Source organism: Heliangelus exortis, chromosome 14 (assembly GCF_036169615.1).
Source record: "Heliangelus exortis chromosome 14, bHelExo1.hap1, whole genome shotgun sequence".
Lineage (NCBI taxonomy): Eukaryota > Metazoa > Chordata > Aves > Apodiformes > Trochilidae > Heliangelus > Heliangelus exortis.
Genome location: NC_092435.1, coordinates 5,020,157 through 5,039,170, shown reverse-complemented (window position 1 = coordinate 5,039,170; position 19,014 = coordinate 5,020,157). Strand labels below are relative to the sequence as shown.

The window sequence follows — 19,014 nt, the reverse complement described above, 5'->3', positions numbered from 1 at the left end:
CTAGGGAAGAAAATGAGGATGGAGGGAAGACATGCAATGATTTAGTCTGCTGATGGTGAAAGACAAGACAGCAGTACCTGGAATGTGTAAACATTATAGCCCTTGCACAAGCAATGATTTAAAGGCAGGAGGCACAGGAGTATTACACTGTCAAAACATGAAGATATTCTGCATTTGGACTCAAGTAACTGGGGTTCACATGGCAATTATCACTTACCAATCCTGAAATTCAGCTGCAGAATATGTGACAACTTATTAGGCATAGGTGTGTACGTTGGGATATAAAAAGCAGCAAAACATACACAGTATACAAAGAACTTCAGTTTGGAGAAGCACTATGACAGGTGCCAGTGCATTTACTTCATCTCTGTATTAACTGTTCCTTCATTTATTGGAAAAAAGTAAAATAAAGTGAGCCAACATATATACCACTAAAACTCTGCAAAGAGCAAAGTAATTTTATTCCAGTGTTAAGACATAAAACAATGTGATAAAAATCAGGCCTTTAACAATTGCTAAACTTTGTGCAAACACATTAAGAAGCTATGGACTTCCCTATTCACTTGCAGACATTCAGCTGAAGGCAAAACCAGGTGTTTATCATACTACATGCTTACTGTACAGAAGCATTCTATAGAAGTCAGTGACCAAGGATTTTAAGAATGGTTACAGTGATACAGGACTCATCTACCCAAACCAAACACATTTCTCTGAGATTCAGGCTACTTTGATAAGACTATTTCAATATAGATCCTTCTCAAGCTACAGTGTGAAGCCTAGAGAACCAAACAAGCAAGAAGATGGCTTCTGCATGAATATTTTGATATATCTTTCCATTAGGCACCTGCCAGCAACAGAATACTGCTGATTAAGTTTCACAGTTCATCAATAACTAACACATGGTGGTGGAAAAAAGACAACTGTTCTCTGGAAACCAATAATACAGACATCCATTCCTCTGAGTTAAGATTATAGTCTTGTGATGCACAGAGGCTTTAGGCACAGAAATGCCATATGCAGTACAATTAAAAAAAAACCTTGAATGTACTTGAAGAGAACAAGGCTGTATTACACATATGCAGATGAGTTTTTCCCCACACTGTCCTATCAGGTATGTACACATCCCACCCATTGCACAGGAAAGGGGCACCACAGATCAGCAATTTGTTACATATCACAAACTGGACAGGTTTCCCCTTTAATTCACCAACCCTGTGTACCCAAAATTGTTTATACAGTTGCATAGATTAAAGACTCAGCATTAGCAGGGAACAGCCACCAGTCACAAGATTCTGGAGGAATTCCCATTACCTCTCCCCTTCCAGTCTCCTACCTAAAAAAGAACACCTGAAGTAAAGTGACACGGAAATAAAAGCATGTTTTTAACTCTAAGATATCTGTATGGAATGTATAAAATCTCTTTAGAATGAGATTCTGGTCACAACTGCTGAAATGAAAACTGAAGTAACAATGGCACAGGCCTTTCTTTTTGTGCCTTCACCCCACCAGTGCTCAGCTCACAGTGAAGTCAGAGTTTTCTAACATCTCTACCATGTTGCCACAGACCATGCACCTTCATCTGAGCACACAGATCCTGAAGACTCCTCTTTAGGAATGGAACCAAACTGAAACCTGGGGCTGCTCCATCTGTCTACAGCATTCCCTGTGGTGTAGCAGCTGGCAGGTGTCCCCTGAACAGGAACAGTGTGGGGGGGACCCAAACCTTTTCCAAACAAGCATGCAACTCCGTGCAAAGAACACCTTCCTTGCACCTGAACACGTTTCTAAAAGGTATATCCACACCCCTGTACAGATATTAAACTACCAGAATAAAACACACAACAGAGTAAGCTCATGGAAGTTTACAGAACTTAAATATTTATTTTTAATCCATTTAAAACCCCCCAAAACACTGAAATAAGCTTCATCTATAAACAGATTTACAAGACTAACAACTACAGAAGCTAGAGGACCACTACAATTCATTTCTGTGATGCAGTTATTTTGTAAAGCTCCAGATCAACTGTATTTACAACTTTTGCTGCTTTTACATTTATAAAAATATTTATTTAATCCATAACATTATTGTTTTCAAAAACTATTTCCAGACTTTTTTCTCAGATATAAATTCTAATCGAATTTTAGTTATATAGCAGATGAAAGTTTTAAACAGAAATATTTCTTTAAAATTAAAACAAAGAGTTAAAAGTAATTTTTTTACAGTGTAGGCACCATTGAAAATAATTGTCCTTGGCATATCTAACCACCATCTCTCACAAGTGTCCTTTATATAAAAACAATGTAATGGCAACATTTGACTAAAAATGCAGTATTTACTTGCACACCATTACTTTTTCAATATTTGGCAGATATATCTCAGATTCTTTAAAATGACTTTTGTGCAAAAACAACATGTGCAGGTCTGAACCATAAAATAAACACACCCAGCCTTTATCAAAAATAAATTTACACCAACAGTTCCACAGCTAAGTATTGAAAAACAATCCCAGTTCAAAACTTCAGCATAATATACATACTGGGTTGAAAAAAGGGAAAAAAAAAAAACCAAAACAAACAGAAGAGAAGACATTACCCATCTAGCAGTACCATAAATATATAACTGAAAGCAACTTTATAGTCTTACCTACTTTTTAAGGAAAAAAAAAAAAAATCACTCAGTACTGCACAGTACTACCTTTTTTTGTGAAATATCTATAACTCAGTTATTTGCATATTAACTGGTAAATACATATTTAAAATACACTTTCGGAAAAATTTAAACAAATTATGTCGATGTACTGTGTTTAATGTATTTTAAGGAAAAAAAAAAAAGAAGTGTATAAATATCTTACAGGAGAAACAACACCACCACACAAAACGCTGGTGTTACAGCTATACCTGCCTGTGAGGTACGTGTCATGCGACGCTCGGCTTTCTCTGGCTCCCTTCCACCCAAGCATGTATACTCAGAGGAAAAATATTAAATTAAGTTAAATTGGACTTCAGGTTTTGTCCATTATTGCCAAAAGCCCCACCCCCTCAACTGTATTGCTTTAGATTTTCCTATCATGATGATATAAGATTGAGTTACTACTTCAAAACCTGTTCTAAAAGGTAACACATATACTGTACATCAGGCTATTCCTGTTGTTGCTACATATCACCTGCAAACTATTGACATATTGCTCTCAAATATATTTAATCATAGAGCTGCCTAGAATACTGTACCAATTTAGAATTATAATAGATACTGTTGCAGGTTTATTTTTTTCAGGGCACGATAACTATATGCTGGTTGAAGCAGGTGCTACAGAAATACCCTTGCCACTATATTACATATTTGAATATGCTTGTGAAAAAGCTATTTTTCTCTGAAGCTTGTTAGTGATTTACGAAAGTTTAACTCATTAATACAAAAGACCTGTACAGCCCCATGTACAGGAACAAAACAGCATCAAAACATACTGTACTTGCACTTTCTATTAACTAAAGTAATGGTTACTTCTAAAAGCAAAACTGCACCTCAACATTTATCAGATTAAACAGGTGAAACTACAATATTAAAAGTTGTTCTTTACAAAATAATTTCCTGAAAATATAAAACCATGTGCACTGCCACAAAATAGTTGAGTAGGTTCTTTCAAATCCTCAGTCACCATCAATATGTTGCAAAGATCCAAAAGGCACAAGGAGCTCATGAGCTAAGCACTGCCAAGCTTGAAGTAGTTTTGGTGGGTTTCACTGGGTCCATACGAAACAGCAGTCAATTATGTGAAGTTTCTTAGGATGAGTCATTAACAGAAAATCTACAGATAAAAAATGCAAGTAAGAATTTTGTTCGTTATATTGTTTCAGCCTTGCATATTGTTCATAATGATTTTTGCATCACTAAACTCACACTTTTCAACAGTTCGTAGGAGAAAAAGCACCAGAAGTGACACTCTCAAGAAGATAATCCCTAAAAAGATAAGATGAAGATGCTCCTGCTCCCTTACTCACTAAAAATTTGTTGATAACAAAATTGCAAGCTAATTTAAAGGAAGCAAAGCATAACTACAGTAACATTGCAGCACTAGAAGGCCAAAAAGATATAGTTATTGTTGTTACTATTAGTAGCAGTTTTAGTCTCAAACAGAAAAGGCTAGAAGTTCAAAGCACTGGTTGCTGCAGATCTTTCACTTACCACTAAGCTACTCAAATTTACCCAAAAGATGAAGCTCTGTGTCAACTTACCTTTCCTGTGCATAAGTACTCAATTTAATTTTATTTTTTTTTAAATAAAACCTTTTTTAGTTTTTCAAGGCATAAAAACTAATTCCTTAACTTACTTCTGAAATTTCTCCATAAGTTTCTTCACCATCTTATCTGTGATCCCTGGACATGTTGCTTCTGCCATATTGATGCTTTTCTCAAGTTCCTCAATTGCTTTCTTCCTGCTAGCATTGTTTGTGTCCTGCTGTTTAAGCTGAGCAAACCAAAACAGATAAAATTTATAAAACTTATCAGACACTTGGGTAACACTTTCAAACAACTTTTTAAGACCAGCCTTACCTCAGCAAACACAGGGGTGATTATCATAGTTAAACAACTCAGGGTTTTAACAAGATCTTGATCCTACAAGTTAATAAATAAGGATTATATTAGCACATTCCTATACAACATATACTCTGCATTTAACACGTGATTTTGAAAGTTTATTTAAATTCAAGAATGCACCTGAAAACAATGAAGGCTCAATATACCAACAAACATTAGATTATGTGGAAACATGCCTAAAGACATCACATACCATCAGAGGAACAGTTTAGTTTTTCTCTCTGATATTATAAAAGCCTTTACATTCCCATCTGTATGAACGCTGATGTTCCAATATCTGGAATCTTTTGCATTTAAGGCTGATACACACGAACACAGAAAATACCACAAATTATCACCATCTCTTGAATTACAGGAAGAAAGTAATTATTCACTTTTTGTGAGAACTTTTAGCACTATCTTCCTTTAACTGGCATCAAAACCTGCTGGGCCCCTCAGTTCAAGAAGGACAGGGAAGTGCTTGAAAGAGTCCAGCACAGAGCTACTAAGATGATTAAGGGAGTGGAACATCTCCCTTATGAGGAAAGGCTGAGGGAGCTGGGTCTCTTTAGTTTGGAGAAAAGGAGACTGAGGGGTGACCTCATCAATGTTTTCAAATATGTAAGGGGTGAGTGTCAGGGAGATGGAGTTAGGCTTTTCTCAGTGGTGACCAGTGATAGGACAAGGGGTAATGGGTGTAAATTGGAGCATAGGAGGTTCAAGTTGAATATCAGAAAAAATTTTTTTACTGTAAGGGTGACAGAGCCCTGGAACAGGCTGCCCAGGGGGGTTGTGGAGTCTCCTTCACTGGAGACATTCAAAACCCACCTGGACACGTTCCTAGGCGATGTACTCTAGGGGGCCCTGCTCTGGCAGGGGGGGTTGGACTAGATGATCTTTCGAGGTCCCTTCCAACCCCTAGGATTCTATGATTCTATGATTCTATGAACCCTCCAGACTCTACATACCGTCCCATTCTGCAGTTTCTTTGCATCTGGCTTCTTTCGAACTGTGGTAAAGCTCCACTCAGGATGAGAGTTGTTCTCTTTGTTACTGGACTCCCTGAAGAAAAAGGATATGCAGTACATAATACTAGCCACCAAATAATGCTAAGCAAGCATAGGTAACCCAAATACACAATAAATCTGTATGGATTAGTTCCATATTCCTCAAAATAGTAGAAAAAGTGTGTATTGAAATATTAACTGAACTTTAAGAAAACAACTTCAGAGGCTGAATAAACTGAAATACCACCAAAGCAAGCAGAAGACATTATCTTCCCATAAAGCTTACCTTCTCCCATGGCATCCCATTTAAAACCTTTTATCCAGAAAAGCAAGAGACTTACAGAATGTATGTTGTTCCACAGGCATTGTGCAAACTTCTTCAAACACCTCAACCTTGCTCTGCAATATTTCTAAGTGTGATTCATGGTTTTTGGAATAACAACTAGCCCTAGACTAGGAAATGCACAGCACTTCAACAGAACTGAAATTGAGTTCAGGGAGAGAAAGTTTAAAGAAAAATGAGAGCACAGCTTGACTTAGGCATTAGTCTTGACATTCATAGAAAGGGTCTTCTTTAACGATGCAAATGAAAAAAAAAATGGAATAAAGACAGATACACTGGAGTTGTTATACAGAGAAACTGCAACAAGCCTATTTACAGTAACATTTAGAAAAACAAACATCCTGAAAGAGACTATAAACTTACGAATCTGAGCCATCCGAATCACTTTCATCACTACTATGTCCCTCTGCTTTCCATCTCTTAAACCTATCAATCAGTTCTGTCAGATATGAAGTCTTCTTGGCATTTTTCATAATGAATTTGTGCTTCAGAAGTTCTTTTGCAGTAGGGCGCTGTAAGAAACACTTAAATATTTAATGTTATGCTAACATTTCATGATTTTCAATGTTAATAGGGGATATTCAGCAAGACTTCTAGAGCTAACTCGTATAGTATCAGGAAATTAGTAAAACAGGAAGTCAAGAAAAGCCAGTCATCCACAATTACAAGCACTCTAAAAATATGATAAAGTTGCACACAGACTATACTGCTTATCCTTCTATGTGAGAAGGTACACACCCAGGAAAATGACTAATCAAAATTCTCCAATGCAACATTTCCTTCTAAGCAGAATTCAGCCAGACAGCTAAAGTTCTGCTGGAGAAAAAGTTTTAAGTTCTCCTCTCTGTTAAAGCTTCTCTTCTGACACCCTGGGCATGAGGATGTTTTAGGAAGCTGCCTCTGCCACCATAATTAATTGCAGCATTCCCCCTCCCCCTGTCAGTGCTTTAAGTAAGAAACTAGGATGGACACACAGCTGTTAAAAAAGACCACTACTACTATTTAACAAAGGAAAGTAAAGCCTCTGAATTTTTTTCAATCAACTATGATGGACTCCACCAGGAAAATGCTTTGCAAGCACACAAGAGTTAAAAAAAAATAATAAAACCCCCCCCAAAACACTTATACACATACACAGATCTACTCACAAATGTTGGATCCTTATTCAGACATGCATCAATGAATTCTTTAAAAGGTTTACTGAATTCTCCTAATAAAGTTGGAGGATTGTTTTTCGGAATGAGAAACAGAACTCTCATTGGATGCATATCAGAGTTGGGAGGCTCTCCTTTGGCCAGTTCAATAGCAGTGATTCCCAGTGACCAGATGTCAGCCTGAGAAAAGGGAAAAGTTACTTTTAGTAAAAAATTAATGGCTATCATGGTTAAGTATTTGATAACTGAAATCTTCATATCTATATAATAAAACTAATTTTGTTCTAAGCAGATAATGCACAAAGATCCTGTTCTAATACTTGAAATATTAGAATACTTGAATTTACAAAGACCTGGTTAACTTAATCAGTCCTTAATAATTTTAACAAATACCTGCAACATAACTTTTATTGTACACTTTGTCACTTAGGTAGCACTAACAGCAAGTTATACATGCACCTAAATACAGGCTTTCAGTAAAAAGCTTCAGAAATGCTTCCTTTGATTTATTTTTTATATAGTGAACTACAAACTGACACAAGTTTCCTGTCTAATTCAGTTTTGTATAGATAGAGAAACAGCACACTAATATTACTTTTTACACTGCAGGTGCAGAGGTATCCAACCTTGTTTGACACCTCACTTTAAAGGAACAAGGCAAAGAGTCAAATCAAATCCAGCAGGTGATCACTTAATTGCTTTCCTAACAGCCTGCTTGATTAATTTAGCTAGAAAATTATCAGCAACTAGTTAGACCTGAAACACCAAGTTCACAGCCTATGTTTCTAAAGAAAAATGTAATTTATATTAGCTGAAGGCAAGCATTATAAACAAATTCTGTCTTTGTATCAAAGTATCTTATGAACTATAAAACAATTTACAGATTTCTCCCAAGAGACATACACATTACTTTCATCTTTTTAGATGACCTACAATAGCTATTAAGGTCACTAAAGGTGTTTCTCATTAGAAACAGGCTGGCAATGTTTGACTACACTTAGCATAGACATCATAAACCAAAGCTGACCACAGAGTGGAACAAGGGTTACAATTTGCATCCCTCCAACATTCCTTTCCTACTCACAAGAACTAAAATATCTGTATTTAATACTGAAGAACTAAGCTAGCTCATTGTTCATTGCTGAAGTATCATAACCAACATTATATACTGGCACAAAATATTTTGGAGAAGAGATGATGCTTAGAAATCTCTGCCATAATAAAAACATATGCATTCCTATTTTATTCTCTGTAGTTCTGAAGCAGGGACAGAAGAAGAAAGGTTAAAAAACAGTCCAGATGCTAGAACAGTCATTAGTATTATTCTAGAAACTGTCTCTGTCCAAAACCCTTCATATGTCTTACCTAAGCCTTGCATCTTCTTTTTTTTCCCACCAAACTCTTGGCATAGAAATAAAAGGGGGAGAGCATTGCTGGGAGAATGTAAATGAAGGGGTGCTACAGCTGATTTACACACAGGGGAAGGAGAAGAGGAATTATTCTCACTTTGACTGGACAACACACATTTTTAAAGTAGGTTACACTGTTTTTCCAAAATGCCCTCAGAAGTACATTACACTTGTGTCACTGAAACCCTAAAGATGAGAACTAGAACTACATGGACATGCTCCTTATCAGAAAGAATGCACACAAACTCTTCCAAGCCTCCTGGAGTATGATTATCTTCAGAAGCATCTCAGATATTCAAGTCTTTATGTGCACATCACAAGCACAGTTACACGTTTACTATTTGACAAAAAACCAGCACAGAAGTATTACTTTGCACATAACAAGATTTTAGATTTCTTGCTGCTATTAAAGGTTGTATCTACAGAGTGTAGAGAGTTCAATGCCAGCAGCAAAGTACTCTGCCATTTCACTAACCACACACTCCAGACCTCTCTACATGGGAGAAGAGGGAACTGTTCTCTCCTTACAATCATTTCTAGCAGCAGTTCCATACCCCAGAAAAATATGGAGGAGGTCTGCTTTTCTCCTGTTAGTTCACATAGGGAAATTCTCCTTTGCAATTAGTCATCCATCAGCAGCTCCCATGAAAAGACATGTACCATAGTACTCCCACAGCTACCTATCCTGTAGTTCAAGTTACTTTTTTTCTTCTCAAAATCAGTCACCTGTGCTAAAATTTGCATTAAACACGTCCTCGGAAATACCATGAAAGAAATTATATCCAAAGCTGTTTATATAAATCTGAGAACAGAGTAAAATTTCAGCCACCCTCTTAGTTTTAAATAAGCAGTAAGTCCTAGTGGCATTCTAACTTCTGAGAGCTCTATTACTGTCTGAATTAAATGTGAAACACTGAACTGAAATTAAAAATGAACCACCCAACCAACCCGTAAGAATGAAAGCATCCAGAGAGTTTCTCTGAAATCATTTTAACATGAAAGCATAAATTTACTTGGTTTTACATGGGTCTTGCATGTGAGGAGAGTGACATGCAAATACTGTACTGCAATTGAAACCTTGTAATTTGAAATCTACTTTTTTTTCTTCATACTGATAGAGCTAAAACCACAAAACACAAAGTCATTTCTGTTGGATCTGTAGATGCAAAGAAAAAGTATTCTACTCTCATACTTACTTTTGAATCATATGCTGACTGCTGAATAACTTCAGGGGCCATCCAAAATGGAGTTCCAACAAAGGTATTCCTCTTAATTTGTGTGTCTGTCAGCTGCCCAGCAACTCCAAAATCAGCAAGCTTAACATCCCCTTGTTCTGATAACAAGACATTGGCAGCTGCCAAAGGGAAATAACAAAGCATCTAAATCAGATTACCACTCTTACGATTTTTAAAGGCTATAGGAAATCAACATTTAAAATTTTAGGCACCTTTTATATCCCTGTGGATTTTCTTCTCTGAGTGTAGGTAGTCAAGACCTTTCAAGATTTCCTTTAGCATGGTAGCAATCTGGAACTCATCAAATGGGCCAGCACGCAGCTTTAGAGAAAAGACATTAAAATAATTTTACTCTTGTACCTAGTGTACCTAGTATTTGCCTTGTTACTGATTTAATTACATCTTAAACTTGAAATATTTCTAAAGAACCAACAGAATTCATAAAATAATCAAATACTATTTTATCAGAAATAGGTGCCATTGGCCTTGCCACCTTCACATCCTCCCTAATGATACTACATTGAAAACTCTGTTACTTTTCTAACATTCACAGTATGCACTGCCCTCAGCATAAAATGCACCTGAAAAGCTAGAACTAATTTTTGACCAAACTATAGTATCCTATAGACAGCAAACACAGCACACTGAATCATGCATTTTAGATAAAATGAATCAGGAAACTCACTTTATTTCAAAATAAATTATTTCATTGACTGCTTGGGGTTTTTTTAATTCAATGATTTTTTTTTCTTCCAGCATTTCTTATTCCATGCTTGCTTTTTCATCAAGAACATAATGCTCTACTATAAAGCTGCTATTGTGGAATGAGTGTAAACTTTGTACATTAGAAAGCTATGTAAATAAACCAGAAGCAATTAAGGTGGGTGTTCCTGCTATAAAGAAAAATACCAATAACATAAAACTGAAAGAGAGAACACCATGAAATTATGGTGAGGCAAATGGAAGCAAAATGTAAAATTTGTATGCTTCTAAAGGTTCAATGGTTCCAACTGTCACTAATAAAAGCTCTCATTATTTCTGACACTCCACAGAAGCCTTAGCAATTATTTGAAAGTGTTAAAGAATCTCCCAGCTCCTTTCCCAAAAAGATTAAGTTCCAGAGCTACAAACTACTCCATGCTACACATAATTATCCTGCTTTTGCATTCCTGGAACTGAGCTGATGTGATCTAATTTCATAAAGTAGTTTAAATAGATTGTAAAGTTAGGCCCTTGCAGAGTGGACCACTGTTAGCAAATATATAATTAACACCATTCTGTAATACTGAAGACATGATATTTCCTTCAGAATTACACAAAGACTGAGTTACATTATCTTACAGGAAAGGGTGGGTCACTCAGCTTTACAGATGAGGCAGAGCTGTACTGAAAGTACAGGGAAACCACAACCATGTGCAGCAGACTCTGCTCTTGTACTCTCCCAGCTAACATCCCTTCATGAATGCTGCACTATCCTAAGTGAAAGGCACTCCATATTTAACTGAAAATACCTGAAACTGGAAAATCAAATACTGTGTAACCAGTGGGTTTTCTGTGGACACAGGCTTCATTCATTCCTGAGACCAGATCCCAAAGGAAACATTTTTTTATTCAACTTTAAGGAATATTTTGCTGGGAGGAAGGGGCAGGGGATAGACAGATGACCCAAAACCCCACCATATATGGTAAGGACAGTACTTCTCATACAAAAAAAAAAAAAAAATTGCCTTGCATTTGATTGAGAAAAAAATGCTTCCTAATGCTTATAGACAAGCAGAAAAAGCAAACAAAAAACCCCACAACCCCCCCCCCCCCCCGCAATCAAACAAAAAAATTAAAATCAACATCAATGTAACAAAACTAGAATTCAAATTCACACTATTTGGAGCTTTACACTGTAGCAGTGATGTGGTACCAGGTGCCTCCAGGGACTAGATTTAATACAGATACGAAAGTACAATGAAATAAGGCCCATTATAATGCAAAAAAAAAATAAAATAAAAATTAAAAAAAATAAAAAAATCATAAACTTACAAGATCCAGAGCTGACCCTCCACCCAAGTATTCCATTATTATCCATAGTTTTGTGCCCTGTGAAAGGAAGCATGAGCTGTCAGAAGTCCATAGCTGCCATTAAAAATCACAAAACTACATTTCAACAGACTACTAGCACACTGTTAGGAAAATGCAAATGCAGAGTCCCATTAATCACAGAGTGACATGCAATTACTTTTCATAGAAAGAACACACTGGTCCTGTGAAGGATGTCCAAACAATTGAAATTTGACTTCTGTATCTAAAAAAAAAGACAAAAAAATCCCACCACCACATTTTTTGCCAACTGGTATCTAAAATGATTCTACCTAAAGGGATTGAACTTCAAAAAAAGCTATTTGGTAGTTGTTTAAGTTTAAACTGAGTGTTCTAATGTAAGACTGTAGTTCTTACAAAAGTCTGTCTTTGCCTTACATTTACTAATTCCAGCCATTTGTAATATGGAAGCATTATAATTTTAAGAGGAAACTTTGTTGTAACATCACCACACCTCTCATCAGGAAAATACCCAGAATTTAGAATCACTTTTGAGCAAGAGAGTGAGCATGAATCTGCTTTAAAACCAACAGAAATTTAAAGCCTAATGGGGGCAGCTGGTAGGTGCCTCTTCACCTTACATGTTAACTGTGACAGTGTGTATCTAACATATCCTCAAGGTCCAACTTAAGTTGCCAAATCCAGCAAAAAGTGAAAACTGTCAGCCCTTGGATATCTCTGTACCTAAGGACTTGCATCCTACCACAAAACCTGCCTGCTACAGCAGGGACATGAAGCAGCTCCACAACCACCAGCCAGAAGGAACTGCACTGCTGGACCTGGAGCCCTACAAAGACATTCAGGTTTCCAAAGTCTTCCTGTCAGAGGTTTGAAATTTGCAATTAAAAGGCCAAAGATATAAGCAATACAATTCAAGAAAAAGCATGACTTAAGGAACCTATTTGAGGAATTTTTTGTTTTTTAAAAAATTATTTCAAGTAACATTGCAGCATGCATGAATTCCTTCACCATTTGCCATTTGCATCTCAATCCCTGGGAGTTCATGAATTTCAACGTTTTCATGGAGATGTCCCAACTACCAGAATACTACCACTGACTAATCCTTCTAATCCAATTTCTAGATGCTGACTTTAGCCTTAGCATGCAGCTAGAAAAAGTGGCTGTTTCATATAAACAGAACAAAAAAATATCTGGTATCAGATCTACAGGCTGTAGGTTCCAAAAATGGGATTTTCTGTGATGAGCTTGCCAGAGTGCCCTCACAATTCAGAAGAAATCCAAATATTAATCTGTGGAGTACTACTCTAAGAAATTCTGTAAATAAAAACATTTATTTAAAATAATAACTTATTATTAGAAATACTCAACTGAACCAGACCTGGTGAAGTCCCACACATGCTTTTTAAGTCTCCAGCAAATACTTACTAGTGCTAGTCCCCTGTAATAGAGCACAAACTTATGGTAAAAGTACTTTTTAAAGCCTCTTCCATTCTACATTTTACGCTTTCCCACCCTCATGCCTGACTAGTGACAGACATCTAAAGAAAATTCAACAAATAAAGGTGCAGTTACTGCAACTGCCACACTGAATTATTTTAACAAAGTGTGCTCTATTAGATGGACACTGAATTTAAAAACCACACCATTTATGAGAATCTATTCCAACATTATGAGATCAGCAGGGAAGGGCTGGCTAATTTTAGCAGCTTTTATAAAGCCCAACTTTGTCAGCTGAGAGGACCTGCAAGGAACTTCAGCTTAAGGCAAACATTGTGGTTACCAGACATGTTTGGAGGATTTGACTATTACTTGAAAACAGTATAGGGTGAAAATGAGTAAGTACTGTGTTTCTGAAATAATGTCTGAAAGAAATTGCTGCTATCCACTGTAACCAGGGGTGGATATTTTCTAGCCAGGCATGAACAACCTTTTTCCTAGCTATTTTAGGTCAATCAAGTAAAAATAGACAATGTAGAACAAACAGTATCTTCAGAGTGCCTCAAAGCTTTGCTGCACAAAATGCTGTAGAATTCTAATGGAAGACTCTGGATGCTGCTAGAGCAATTTTCCATAATCAAATCTGAAAAATTGATAATAACTTCAAGGCTTGCTCTAATTGCAAAAGAAAGCAAGCCCAGGTGGCTGTAACAGTTACAAGGGCAGATGCTTAAACCCCTTGGCTAGATAGATGGAACAAATAGAGAAAATAATCATGACATTTCAGTCATCAAGAGAAGATCTATCTCTGTGGGATCAGATGGGAAGTACAGTATTTTATCAAGCTTCACAAATCTGTGTAACCAAATCATCCCAGAAGTAGGGTAACTTGTAATACCTTTTATTACTTTATCAGTTCAGACAGGAAAAAGATTATACATTTTGACAAGCCATTAGGCTTGCAGAAAACACTCATTTTAGCTCTCCAATGTAACCACACTGCTGTGCTGCACCATCACTTCCAAGGGTACCCTCCACAACTGATATTTTATTTATTGAGATGATGTTAATTGCAATCAAAGTGCAATATGGGATGAAGAGACAAATGTAGATCCTGACCTACCAGAAATATGAATATCTACAGACTTGTACATCAAGATTTCAGTTATCTTGCACTTAAAAATTTCCGTGTATTTGTGAAAGACACAATAGAAAGATAAAAGATTTTACTACTGTACACAAATGCATTTATTATGGTTCCTTCACACTATATATGCTTGTACACCACCTGCCAGTATGTTGAGAAACTACTTATCTTGCCAGATATCAAATAAAAATTTAAGAAAAAAAATCCTAGTGCCTAAGCTCTAAGATTAATTCAATGGGAAATTCCCATTCAAACTCCAAAGTTCAAGATAAACAGGCACCCCAAATTACAAAGGCAAGGGGTTCTTGCACCTTTTTTCTGTTACAATAACAGCTTTATCTCAAGAACCTCAAGGAAGCAGACCTTGCCATATTGTACCAATTATAAGGTTTCTAAGGATTAAAATATCTGAAAACAGACAAATAATATTGCACTGCTAGACAAAAACATACAAAGGAACTGCTCATATTTTTAAAATCACATTTACAAGTCAGATGTACCTGCTGTAGCTAATGAGCAGCTAGGCTGCAGAACATGAGCATCTTACAGGGCATCAGCTGAGCTGACTAAGTTACAAATTAGTAAGTCAGGTAATTGAAATAAAGACACTCTTCCCTTCCCCCTTCAAGCAGCAGGAGCATCTGGAAGAGCCTGCATGGAGCTGGAAAGCCTCAGGCTCCCCAAGACTGGGCCACTCCATCCCAGTCAGCCACAAGGCTGGTTCTGCATCCTGAAGTGCAAGGTAACTGCAAAGCTGCAGAATATTGCACACAAAAAAATCTCTCATCTGAAATGCCTGAAATCAGAAAACACAACTAACATCTCTTATTTCATGTTTTAGTCATTAGAAGCTTTTAATTATCAATATGCTATCTTACCAGAGGAAAAACTGAAACCGACTACAAAATCATGAGAACAATCTTATAAATGGGAGCTACTTGAAATTTGTTAAAAAAATAACAGAGGAGCACACAAAAAAACCTGAAGCCAACACAGGGTCACGGCTGCAGTTGGTTCAAAGTAAAGACTATCAAATTTTGAAGCATTTAAAGATTTAAACCACATCTAGATTACACAGCAAAAAATATCAATAAAACATTGTAGACAGAAGGTTTGCTTTGGTGCAGTCAGGAAAATGTAAGTCTCTCTGATTTAAACAGAGCAAAACTCAGAAAGGTTTCCAACGCTACCCATAAAGCTTCAAGAGAAAGCTACATGTATCATGTCTTTGAATAAACTGTTTCTATTCCATGAGCCTGAACTGAAAGAGGGAAGACTGATTCAACTGTTTTGCTTTCCTGTAAATAATAATAATAAAAAAAGATGCAAAGGGAAAAAGAAAAACCTTACATTTTGAAATACCTTCTATTTATTTCATGCTTGTGCTCTTTTTAGCCACTACCTTAGAAGGTATTTCTTGTAATATTTTCAGTGATCTTTTTATGTAAAACTAAGTCTTTACTAACAAACCTATGGGACCACCTGTAATGTGATCTTTGTAGGACACACATTCATAGAAAACTCTTATTGATCTCCAGTCTAGGACTTTGCCATATAAGAAATAAGATGTCTTAATTTTCAGAATTTAGCCTTATTCTTGAACCTTTATTTATAAAATCATTTGGTACACAACTATGCCTATTACATTGTTTCCAAGAGGTCTACAATAGAGAGAGAAATTAAATCCTGACTGAAGTATTACACAGCTAAAATATTTAGGTTGACAGCCATATGTAATAGATAATAAAATGCTAAAAGCTATAGCAATTAAGTTAAAAAAAAGTAGACAGATAAACCTCTCAAAATACCCGTAATTACCAAAAAAAAAAGGCAGCATAAAAGATTCTTTGCACATGTACCAAAGTTCATACACTTTTACCCCTATGCAATCTCAAACTGAAAGATCTAGTATTAGTAGCCAAGGATAAACCTAACCTAGGAAAAATTTAGAGCCAAGATAGCACTTAAACAGTAATTTTACTTATTTATTTTAATTACATAACTAAAAGGAATAATTTATTTGTGGATCCTGTTATTCATTTAGTTGGGAAACAGCAAGGCAGGAGTCTGGGATGAAAAAGGTTCATGTGAACTGTATTTTTGGTTGGATTTGTTTGTTGTTTTTTGTTTGTTTTGTTTTTTTTTAAAGGAACTTCTTAAAGTCATGGAAGATAAACAAAATTCCACATTTCTCCAAGCTACACACAGATTTTCATTCTCCAAAAATATTGGAAGTGTGAAAAGTAAATAGGAAATCAGCATTAACTTTTCAGAACTTGTGCATTTAGAACACAAATGGAAAGAACCCAAACAGTGGTGAGGGAACTCCTCTTGCAGCATTACCATGATCCTATATTTGCCAGGAATTTTGAAAAGGTAAAAAACCTTAACCAGAAGTTGATGGTTTTGTACTATTGATAGAGTTAAGTACACTTGCATAACTAAGAAAAGGCATAAAAAGTGAAAGACTTGCATAATAAGGCCAAACAGTTGTGATGCATAGGTACTTAGGCAGATTTCCAGTATCTTTTTTGCTTTCAGTACCTCTGTTGCTGTAATAATAAAAACTTATTTTCTTTCCCTATTCAATTAATGACCTAAAGCTTTTTCCAACCACCACCCCACAGAAAATCCAAAACAAACAAAAAAATCCAAACAAAAACAAACACACACCGAACCAACAACAAAAAAAATCCAAAACACAAATCCCCACCAAATCAAGGGGTTTTTTCCTTCATTTACAGCTGCTGAAATAGCTGTTTAATTCTGAAATTTAATAAAAAAGCAAGAACAGTTCCAAGCAAAAGCATTCACCTTGACCTGTCTGTACTTTAGAGCAAACAACTGGGCTTTTACAACAGAATTTTACAACAAAAATAAATGGAGACCCAAGAGGATAATATTTAGAACTGAGCTCAGGACAGACAAAAAAAAAGCAATGTAAAAAAGACTGATCATATCTGGACTGCAGTACCATTTGTGCACTGCTCCAGGAGAACACTGCTAGAGAAATTCAAAATTATCTAAAGAATCCACTTGTTCTAATACACCATGATGTATATGATGTAGCCAAGTAAATTCTATTACATCTCACAGCTCTGTGACTTAACAGCAAACTAAAAGAAAAACCCCACTGACTTAAGTCTAGTAAAGAGTGGCAGTGACAACTTGATCTCCACTTTAGCACGAAAAACCCACAGAATATTAAGGAAACAACAAAACCAGCATAACTGTCTTACCTCGGTCAGAAGGAGAATTTAGTATTTGGAGTACAGAAATTTAAATGGCCCACTTTGCATTAAAATTGTAAAAATTAAATACTTTGGCAATTTTAAGAGAAAAAAAGTCAAATCTACAAAGAACACTACTAAATAAATTCTGTAAAAAACCTAAATTCATAGTATCACTGAAAGATACAGTACAAGTGTGACACAGGAATACTTCTCAGAGATATGTCTTTAGAACAGTGTCAAAAAAACCACTAAACCTTGAAGAGACAGAAAAACCTGAAACACAAAAAAACACCGAACCCTAAAAAAACAACAAAACAAACAAAAATTTAAAAGCCAAATGTAAGCAACCTAACCCTTATATCTTTAAGATAGCTTTAACCGTGGTTAACAATTGAAGTTTTTATTAAATGGTTTTAGTTTTAAAAAAAATCATCCAAAACATGTATTTGCTGCAGATCATTTAAGCAATATTTCAAGGGATTATACCTGGACAGTTTTGTAAGCTGAAAAGTCTTATTCAACATTTTGGGTTTCTGTAAGTTTTCATTTTTGTTTGTTTTTACATTATGCCTTAGATAACATTTCACACAGCAGTTGCATAACTGCTGATGTCAGTTTTACTTTGTCTCAGGCCCACCATGCTGCATAATTACCACCACATCTCTACATCCTGTATTGTTTCTTTCCATAATGGAGAAATGCTTTTGTTTCTACAGCTAGGAAAGTACTTTTTCCTTCCCAGAAGTGCCACAAATTGTGCGAGGGATTGTGGAGAGAGGAAAAAAAACAAAGCAATAGCAGTTGTAAGAAGAATCCTCTAACAACTCTTACTAAGTTTTGCAAATTCCAGTCTCAAAGAGCAAGCAGCAAAAGGAGTAAAACAAAGGGAAGAGCTTTTCAAAGAAAACAAACAACTACTGAAGGGTCAAGTTGGCATGGTAACTCTCCCTCAAAACCCTTCCTTCAAATTTTTTTCCTAGCAGCATTCAAAACAACTGCGTGCATGCAAATCTTTGAGCCATGTTATACATTACCTTTAAATATGATCCGTAGTATTTTGTTACATAAGGACTATCACACTGACTTAAAACAGTTATCTCTTGCTGTATATCTTCTATTTCATCTTCTGCTTCCTCAAGATCTATGATTTTTATAGCAACCACTTGCTGTGTCCGATTATCAATTCCTTTAAAGACTTCACCAAAGGAGCCTTTCCCAATGCGTTCCAGTTTTGTGAATAGTTCTTCTGGGTCTGCTCTATGGTTCTAGAAAAAAATAAAATAAAAAAGGTAAGAGGAAACACAAGTTTATTGCATTTACTTACACGTTATTAGCTCTCATAACTTCCCAAGAAGCACGTCATCCAGGATTTATCATCACTAGAAGGCTTGCATAAAATGAATTTATTTCCTGAGCACTCAC

The 19,014-nt window shown here is 36.0% G+C and overlaps 1 protein-coding gene across 1 annotated transcript in view; it reads right to left on the bottom strand.

Annotated features, from left to right (window-relative positions):
• Positions 1-1,857: 1,857 nt before the first annotated feature.
• The window catches only part of STK26 (serine/threonine kinase 26), a 34,190-nt gene continuing 17,033 nt past the window's right edge, over positions 1,858-19,014 (bottom strand). Inside the window, exons 3-12 of the mRNA XM_071758288.1 lie at positions 18,627-18,857; positions 11,758-11,814; positions 9,936-10,044; positions 9,685-9,842; positions 7,074-7,259; positions 6,289-6,437; positions 5,544-5,637; positions 4,552-4,614; positions 4,329-4,465; positions 1,858-3,806 (exon numbers count right to left, since the gene is read on the bottom strand). Of these exons, the coding sequence (XP_071614389.1) occupies positions 3,782-3,806; positions 4,329-4,465; positions 4,552-4,614; positions 5,544-5,637; positions 6,289-6,437; positions 7,074-7,259; positions 9,685-9,842; positions 9,936-10,044; positions 11,758-11,814; positions 18,627-18,857 (1,209 nt within the window). The 3' untranslated portion in view covers positions 1,858-3,781. The remainder of the gene's footprint in view (positions 3,807-4,328; positions 4,466-4,551; positions 4,615-5,543; positions 5,638-6,288; positions 6,438-7,073; positions 7,260-9,684; positions 9,843-9,935; positions 10,045-11,757; positions 11,815-18,626; positions 18,858-19,014) is intronic.